At 51.2% G+C, this 10071-nt stretch overlaps 1 protein-coding gene across 1 annotated transcript in view; it reads left to right on the top strand.

The window, feature by feature from the left end:
• Nucleotides 1-763: 763 nt before the first annotated feature.
• Nucleotides 764-10071, top strand: part of CAPN9 (calpain 9) — a 135656-nt gene continuing 126348 nt past the window's right edge. Inside the window, exon 1 of the mRNA XM_069955061.1 lies at nt 764-1079. Within this exon, the coding sequence (XP_069811162.1) occupies nt 867-1079 (213 nt within the window). The 5' untranslated portion in view covers nt 764-866. The remainder of the gene's footprint in view (nt 1080-10071) is intronic.

Below are 10071 nucleotides of genomic sequence, written 5' to 3'. Positions count from 1 at the left end.
TCTTTCCCTGAAAAGAAGCTATCCCCAGGAAATAAGACCCAGTAGAGGTTTTGCTGAATTGCTAAATATAAGGCCTCCCCCGAAGGTAAGACCTAGCAAAGTTTGGAAGCATGTCCGTTGAACAGAACACCAGGGCAAGCAGCTGGGATTCTTTGTAGCCTCCACTATTGTCCCCTACCTTCACCGTCCATTGCAGAGCAGCTGCATGCAGGCCATGAAGACCGTCACTTGCCGCCAACCCTGATGTTCACTTCCACGGCCGTCACTTCACATAAATGTGCAGGCAAGGCATTAAGAGGCCTGTTTCCTGCTGCCATACCGTATGCTGTCCCTGCTGTGCTGTACTAGTGTGCTGTGGTGAGCTCCTCCTGGTGGCCAGAAGCCGCCATACCATACACTGTGTCCCTGCTGTGCTGTACAAGTATGCTGTGGTCGGAAGCGTGATGGTTGTCTTTCTTACAATGATCGTGCGGATTATCTCTCCATGTAATGGGCCCATCGAGTACTCCAGGAGGGGGGTCTTCTGTGTCCCATCCACATTGGTCCTGTTAGAGCACAAGTATCTGAAGCTGACACTAATATACAAGTGCTGTACGCTGTGTGTGCAGAGCGTTTATCACCAGCGCTCACTATTGGTTCAGCAGGGTGTTTCCTGCGGGGACTTATCTCAGGCAGACGGAGCTTTACTCCTTGTCAAACAGGTGGAAGGAAAGGAGGGGCCGACATTTCTGGAATGTTTCTTGTAATCACCTCCAGTCAGCGACTTCTTGTGCACTTCCCTCCATTCCCGTCAGTGTGCGATAGCTGCACGTGTGACTGTGTCGCCTCTTACCCTGTGTGCACTGTGCCCATCCTCCCCATACAGAATGCCGCTCATCTATGGAGACCTGAGACGCAAAGAACCCAATTCCCCCCATACGGCCAAAACTATCCATTCATCCGGGAAAACGTACGAGGAGCTGAGACAAGAAAGTGCGAGGACCGGAAGATTGTTTGAAGATGAAGATTTCCCAGCAAATGGCTCTTCACTATTCTACAGCGAGAAACCCAACATCGCCTTTGTGTGGAAACGGCCAAAGGTGAGAAATGTGAAAAGTATATAGATGTATACTGCACTAATCTGGGAGCCTATCCTCCAATACACTGCACTAATCTGGGAGCCTATCCTCCAATACACTGCACTAATCTGGGAGCCTATCCTCCAATACACTGCACTAATCTGGGAGCCTATCCTCTAATACACTGCACTAATCTGGGAGCCTATCCTCCAATACACTGCACTAATCTGGGAGCCTATCCTCCAATACACTGCACTAATCTGGGAGCCTATCCTCCAATACACTGCACTAATCTGGGAGCCTATCCTCTTATACACTGCACTAATCTGGGAGCCTATCCTCCAATACACTGCACTAATCTGGGAGCCTATCCTCTAATACACTGCACTAATCTGGGAGCCTATCCTCCAATACACTGCACTAATCTGGGAGCCTATCCTCCAATATACTGCACTAATCTGGGAGCCTATCCTCCAATATACTGCACTAATCTGGGAGCCTATCCTCCAATACACTGCACTAATCTGGGAGCCTATCCTCTAATACACTGCACTAATCTGGGAGCCTATCCTCTTATACACTGCACTAATCTGGGAGCCTATCCTCTAATACACTGCACTAATCTGGGAGCCTATCCTCCAATACACTGCACTAATCTGGGAGCCTATCCTCCAATACACTGCACTAATCTGGGAGCCTATCCTCTTATACACTGCACTAATCTGGGAGCCTATCCTCCAATACACTGCACTAATCTGGGAGCCTATCCTCCAATACACTGCACTAATCTGGGAGCCTATCCTCTAATACACTGCACTAATCTGGGAGCCTATCCTCCAATACACTGCACTAATCTGGGAGCCTATCCTCTTATACACTGCACTAATCTGGGAGCCTATCCTCCAATACACTGCACTAATCTGGGAGCCTATCCTCCAATACACTGCACTAATCTGGGAGCCTATCCTCCAATACACTGCACTAATCTGGGAGCCTATCCTCTAATACACTGCACTAATCTGGGAGCCTATCCTCTAATACACTGCACTAATCTGGGAGCCTATCCTCTAATACACTGCACTAATCTGGGAGCCTATCCTCCAATACACTGCACTAATCTGGGAGCCTATCTCTATACACTGCACTAATCTGGAGCCTATCCTCCAATACACTGCACTAATCTGGGAGCCTATCCTCCAATACACTGCACTAATCTGGGAGCCTATCCTCCAATACACTGCACTAATCTGGGAGCCTATCCTCTAATACACTGCACTAATCTGGGAGCCTATCCTCCAATACACTGCACTAATCTGGGAGCCTATCCTCTAATACACTGCACTAATCTGGGAGCCTATCCTCTAATACACTGCACTAATCTGGGAGCCTATCCTCCAATACACTGCACTAATCTGGGAGCCTATCCTCTCATACACTGCACTAATCTGGAAGCCTATCCTCCAATACACTGCACTAATCTGGGAGCCTATCCTCCAATACACTGCACTAATCTGGGAGCCTATCCTCCAATACACTGCACTAATCTGGGAGCCTATCCTCTTATACACTGCACTAATCTGGGAGCCTATCCTCTAATACACTGCACTAATCTGGGAGCCTATCCTCCAATACACTGCACTAATCTGGGAGCCTATCCTCCAATACACTGCACTAATCTGGGAGCCTATCCTCCAATACACTGCACTAATCTGGGAGCCTATCCTCCAATACACTGCACTAATCTGGGAGCCTATCCTCCAATATACTGCACTAATCTGGGAGCCTATCCTCCAATACACTGCACTAATCTGGGAGCCTATCCTCCAATATACTGCACTAATCTGGGAGCCTATCCTCCAATACACTGCACTAATCTGGGAGCCTATCCTCTAATACACTGTACTAATCTGGGAGCCTATCCTCTAATACACTGCACTAATCTGGGAGCCTATCCTCTAATACACTGCACTAATCTGGGAGCCTATCCTCCAATACACTGCACTAATCTGGGAGCCTATCCTCCAATACACTGCACTAATCTGGGAGCCTATCCTCTAATACACTGTACTAATCTGGGAGCCTATCCTCCAATACACTGCACTAATCTGGGAGCCTATCCTCCAATACACTGCACTAATCTGGGAGCCTATCCTCTAATACACTGCACTAATCTGGGAGCCTATCCTCTAATACACTGCACTAATCTGGGAGCCTATCCTCTAATACACTGCACTAATCTGGGAGCCTATCCTCCAATACACTGCACTAATCTGGGAGCCTATCCTCTAATACACTGCACTAATCTGGGAGCCTATCCTCTAATACACTGCACTAATCTGGGAGCCTATCCTCTAATACACTGCACTAATCTGGGAGCCTATCCTCTTATACACTGCACTAATCTGGGAGCCTATCCTCTTATACACTGCACTAATCTGGGAGCCTATCCTCCAATACACTGCACTAATCTGGGAGCCTATCCTCTTATACACTGCACTAATCTGGGAGCCTATCCTCTTATACACTGCACTAATCTGGGAGCCTATCCTCCAATACACTGCACTAATCTGGGAGCCTATCCTCCAATACACTGCACTAATCTGGGAGCCTATCCTCTAATACACTGCACTAATCTGGGAGCCTATCCTCCAATACACTGCACTAATCTGGGAGCCTATCCTCCAATACACTGCACTAATCTGGGAGCCTATCCACTGCACTAATCTGGGAGCCTATCCTCTTATACACTGCACTAATCTGGGAGCCTATCCTCCAATACACTGCACTAATCTGGGAGCCTATCCTCCAATACACTGCACTAATCTGGGAGCCTATCCTCTAATACACTGCACTAATCTGGGAGCCTATCCTCTTATACACTGCACTAATCTGGGAGCCTATCCTCTTATACACTGCACTAATCTGGGAGCCTATCCTCCAATACACTGCACTAATCTGGGAGCCTATCCTCCAATACACTGCACTAATCTGGGAGCCTATCCTCTAATACACTGCACTAATCTGGGAGCCTATCCTCCAATACACTGCACTAATCTGGGAGCCTATCCTCCAATACACTGCACTAATCTGGGAGCCTATCCTCTAATACACTGCACTAATCTGGGAGCCTATCCTCCAATACACTGCACTAATCTGGGAGCCTATCCTCTTATACACTGCACTAATCTGGGAGCCTATCCTTCAATACACTGCACTAATCTGGGAGCCTATCCTCTAATACACTGCACTAATCTGGGAGCCTATCCTCTAATACACTGCACTAATCTGGGAGCCTATCCTCTAATACACTGCACTAATCTGGGAGCCTATCCTCTAATACACTGCACTAATCTGGGAGCCTATCCTCCAATACACTGCACTAATCTGGGAGCCTATCCTCTTATACACTGCACTAATCTGGGAGCCTATCCTCTTATACACTGCACTAATCTGGGAGCCTATCCTCTTTACACTGCACTAATCTGGGAGCCTATCCTCCAATACACTGCACTAATCTGGGAGCCTATCCTCCAATACACTGCACTAATCTGGGAGCCTATCCTCCAATACACTGCACTAATCTGGGAGCCTATCCTCCAATACACTGCACTAATCTGGGAGCCTATCCTCTTATACACTGCACTAATCTGGGAGCCTATCCTCTTATACACTGCACTAATCTGGGAGCCTATCCTCTTATACACTGCACTAATCTGGGAGCCTATCCTCCAATACACTGCACTAATCTGGGAGCCTATCCTCCAATACACTGCACTAATCTGGGAGCCTATCCTCCAATACACTGCACTAATCTGGGAGCCTATCCTCAATACACTGCACTAATCTGGGAGCCTATCCTCCAATACACTGCACTAATCTGGGAGCCTATCCTCCAATACACTGCACTAATCTGGGAGCCTATCCTCTAATACACTGCACTAATCTGGGAGCCTATCCTCTAATACACTGCACTAATCTGGGAGCCTATCCTCCAATACACTGCACTAATCTGGGAGCCTATCCTCTTATACACTGCACTAATCTGGGAGCCTATCCTCCAATACACTGCACTAATCTGGGAGCCTATCCTCTAATACACTGCACTAATCTGGGAGCCTATCCTCCAATACACTGCACTAATCTGGGAGCCTATCCTCTTATACACTGCACTAATCTGGGAGCCTATCCTCTAATACACTGCACTAATCTGGGAGCCTATCCTCCAATACACTGCACTATGGATATGCTGCTGGAGCTTCCTACAATCTCGTCCAGTTGGCTGATAGAACTGTGTGTCATTTTATCATTCTTTAGTATCTAAACATTAGAACAGTTTATTTTTATTTATTCCCGCAGCGCATTTTCTGTTTATGGGAGCAATGACTATATTCACATGCTGAAAAAACAAGTGCTCTGCACCGGGGACTCTGCGCGAGGGACTGTATCTATATCATGCCAACAGCAGGGAAACTGTATGACTCTCTGCAGCTCTGTAATAAGGATGGGAAATAACAGAGCTGCAGAGATTCAAACAGTTTCCCCGCTCCCAGCATGATACAGATACATGATGCCGGGCAGGAAAACCGCGCAGGACAGGGACTCACAGACAGAACACCAAACATTCGAATGCAGCCTAAGGCTTCTCCGGTCACCACTTTAAGCCTTCTCCCGTCACCACTTTAGGGCTTCTCCCGTCACCACTTTAGGGCTTCTCCGGTCACCACTTTAAGCCTTCTCCCGTCACCACTTTAGGGCTTCTCCCGTCACCACTTTAGAGCTTCTCCCGTCACCACTTTAGGGCTTCTCCGGTCACCACTTTAGGGCTTCTCCCGTCACCACTTTAGGGCTTCTCCCGTCACCACTTTAGGGCTTCTCCCGTCACCACTTTAAGGCTTCTCCCGTCACCACTTTAAGGCTTCTCCGGTCACCACTTTAGGGCTTCTCCGGTCACCACTTTAGGGCTTCTCCGGTCACCACTTTAGGGCTTCTCCGGTCACCACTTTAGGGCTTCTCCCGTCACCACTTTAGGGCTTCTCCCGTCGCCACTTTAGGGCTTCTCCCGTCACCACTTTAAGGCTTCTCCGGTCACCACTTTAAGGCTTCTCCGGTCACCACTTTAGGGCTTCTCCCGTCACCACTTTAGAGCTTCTCCGGTCACCACTTTAGGGCTTCTCCGGTCACCACTTTAGGGCTTCTCCGGTCACCACTTTAGGGCTTCTCCAATCACTACTTTAAGGCTTCTCCGATCACTACTTTAAGGCTTCTCCGATCACTACTTTAAGGCTTCTCCCGTCACCACTTTAGGGCTTCTCCGGTCACCACTTTAAGGCTTCTCCGATCACTACTTTAAGGCTTCTCCCGTCACCACTTTAGGGCTTCTCCCGTCACCACTTTAGGGCTTCTCCCGTCACCACTTTAGGGCTTCTCCCGTCACCACTTTAGGGCTTCTCCCGTCACCACTTTAGGGCTTCTCCCGTCACCACTTTAAGGCTTCTCCCGTCACCACTTTAAGGCTTCTCCGGTCACCACTTTAGGGCTTCTCCCGTCACCACTTTAGGGCTTCTCCCGTCACCACTTTAGGGCTTCTCCTGTCACCACTTTAGGGCTTCTCTGGTCACCACTTTAAGGCTTCTCCGATCACTACTTTAAGGCTTCTCCGGTCACCACTTTAGGGCTTCTCCGGTCACCACTTTAGGGCTTCTCCGGTCACCACTTTAGGGCTTCTCCCGTCACCACTTTAGGGCTTCTCCCGTCACCACTTTAGGGCTTCTCCCGTCACCACTTTAGGGCTTCTCCCGTCACCACTTTAAGGCTTTTCCGGTCACCACTTTAAGGCTTCTCCCGTCACCACTTTAAGGCTTCTCCCGTCACCACTTTAGGGCTTCTCCGGTCACCACTTTAAGGCTTCTCCGATCACTACTTTAAGGCTTCTCCCGTCACCACTTTAGGGCTTCTCCCGTCACCACTTTAGGGCTTCTCCCGTCACCACTTTAGGGCTTCTCCCGTCACCACTTTAGGGCTTCTCCCGTCACCACTTTAGGGCTTCTCCCGTCACCACTTTAAGGCTTCTCCCGTCACCACTTTAAGGCTTCTCCGGTCACCACTTTAGGGCTTCTCCCGTCACCACTTTAGGGCTTCTCCCGTCACCACTTTAGGGCTTCTCCTGTCACCACTTTAGGGCTTCTCTGGTCACCACTTTAAGGCTTCTCCGATCACTACTTTAAGGCTTCTCCGGTCACCACTTTAGGGCTTCTCCGGTCACCACTTTAGGGCTTCTCCGGTCACCACTTTAGGGCTTCTCCCGTCACCACTTTAGGGCTTCTCCCGTCACCACTTTAGGGCTTCTCCCGTCACCACTTTAGGGCTTCTCCCGTCACCACTTTAAGGCTTCTCCGGTCACCACTTTAAGGCTTCTCCCGTCACCACTTTAAGGCTTCTCCCGTCACCACTTTAAGGCTTCTCCCGTCACCACTTTAGGGCTTCTCCCGTCACCACTTTAAGGCTTCTCCCGTCACCACTTTAAGGCTTCTCCCGTCACCACTTTAGGGCTTCTCCCGTCACCACTTTAAGGCTTCTCCGGTCACCACTTTAGGGCTTCTCTCGTCACCACTTTAGGGCTTCTCCGATCACTACTTTTAGGCTTCTCCGATCACCACTTTAGGGCTTCTCCGGTCACCACTTTAAGGCTTCTCCGGTCACCACTTTAAGGCTTTTCCAGTCTTACCGCTCATTCTACGATCAGTCCGCACATTCCACAGCCCATTCAGTAGAAATTCTTTGATTTACAGACCTGTCATTATCTCGGCCACTCTCGGCCACTCTCTTTCTCTGCTTGTTTTCCTGAGATGTTTCATTGTTTCTGTTGCTCGGCGTCCTCTCTCAATCATCATGCTGTGCTGCGTCTCCATAACCTTTATCCAGCATAGACGCTCCTCACAATAGTCTTCATGGGTTCCTGCCCTTATATACCATTATATACCGGGCTTTTAGGTATCTCTGAAAATACCAATAATTCCACCTATAATTATTGTTTTGAAATTGTACATCCCCATTTATAACACTGATGGCCTATCTGCAGGACGGGCCAGAAATGACTGAATAATGGGGGTGCACCGGCCCCCATACATAGTGACTGGGAGTGCACCGGCCCCCATACATAGTGACTGGGGGTGCACCGGCCCCCATACATAGTGACTGGGAGTGCACCGGCCCCCATACATAGTGACTGGGGGTGCACCGGCCCCCATACATAGTGACTGGGAGTGCACCGGCCCCCATACATAGTGACTGGGAGTGCACCGGCCCCCATACATAGTGACTGGGAGTGCACCGGCCCCCATACATAGTGACTGGGGGTGCACCGGCCCCCATACATAGTGACTGGGAGTGCACCGGCCCCCATACATAGTGACTGGGGGTGCACCGGCCCCCATACATAGTGACTGGGGGTGCACCGGCCCCCATACATAGTGACTGGGGGTGCACCGGCCCCCATACATAGTGACTGGGGGTGCTCCGGCCCCCATACATAGTGACTGGGGGTGCTCCGGCCCCCATACATAGTGACTGGGAGTGCACCGGCCCCCATACATAGTGACTGGGGGTGCACCGGCCCCCATACATAGTGACTGGGGGTGCTCCGGCCCCCATACATAGTGACTGGGGGTGCACCGGACCCCATACATAGGGACTGGGGGTGCATCGGACCCCATACATAGTTACTGGGAGTGCACCGGCCCCCATACATAGTGACTGGGGGTGCTCCGGCCCCCATACATAGGGACTGGGGGTGCATCAGCCCCCATACATAGTGACTGGGAGTGCATCGGACCCCATACATAGTGACTGGAGGTGCACCGTTCTTCATACATAGTGACTGGGGGGGTGCAACGGCAGCCATACATAGTGACTGGGGGTGCACCGGCCCCCATACATAGTGACTGGGGGTGCACCGGCGTCCATACAGCCAGACATTAACTATCCTGTACTTTTACCATCATTCTACTGCTGCCATAGTTATAGCAGGGTGGGCGGTCAAGGATTGGTGAACAGCCCGGGGCCTATGGTAAAGTTAATCCGCCCCTAAGTAACCACCACACAGCCGTTCTCTGTGTGTGTACAGGTGCCGATGCAGCCGTTCTCTGTGTGTGCAGGTGCCGGTGCAGCCGTTCTGTGTGTGTGTGTGCAGGTGCCGGTGCAGCCGTTCTCTGTGTGTGCAGGTGCCGGTGCAGCCGTTCTGTGTGTGTGTGCAGGTGCCGGTGCAGCCGTTCTGTGTGTGTGTGCAGGTGCCGGTGCAGCCGTTCTCTGTGTGTGCAGGTGCCGGTGCAGCCGTTCTCTGTGTGTGTGCAGGTGCTGGTGCAGCCGTTCTCTGTGTGTGTGCAGGTGCTGGTGCAGCCGTTCTCTGTGTGTGCAGGTGCCGGTGCAGCCGTTCTCTGTGTGTGTGCAGGTGCTGGTGCAGCCGTTCTCTGTGGGTGTGCAGGTGCCGGTGCAGCCGTTCTCTGTGTGTGCAGGTGCCGGTGCAGCCGTTCTGTGTGTGTGTTCAGGTGCCGGTGCAGCTGTTCTGTGTGTGTGTGCAGGTGCCGGTGCAGCCGTTCTGTGTGTGTGCAGGTGCCGGTGCAGCCGTTCTGTGTGTGTGCAGGTGCCGGTGCAGCCGTTCTGTGTGTGTGCAGGTGCCGGTGCAGCCGTTCTCTGTGTGTGCAGGTGCCGGTGCAGCCGTTCTCTGTGTGTGCAGGTGCTGGTGCAGCCGTTCTCTGTGTGTGCAGGTGCTGGTGCAGCCGTTCTCTGTGTGTGTGTGCAGGTGCCGGTGCAGCCGTTCTCTGTGTGTGTGCAGGTGCCGGTGCAGCCGTTCTTTGTGTGTGTGCAGGTGCCGGTGCAGCCGTTCTCTGTGTGTGCAGGTGCCGGTGCAGCCGTTCTCTGTGTGTGCAGGTGCCGGTGCAGCCGTTCTCTGTGTGTGCAGGTGCCGGTGCAGCCATTCTCTGTGTGTGTGCAGGTGCCGGTGCAGCCGTTCTCTGTG

The sequence above is a fragment of the Dendropsophus ebraccatus genome, chromosome 15 (genome assembly GCF_027789765.1).
Source record: "Dendropsophus ebraccatus isolate aDenEbr1 chromosome 15, aDenEbr1.pat, whole genome shotgun sequence".
NCBI lineage: Eukaryota > Metazoa > Chordata > Amphibia > Anura > Hylidae > Dendropsophus > Dendropsophus ebraccatus.
This window is presented reverse-complemented; position numbering and strand designations above follow the sequence as displayed.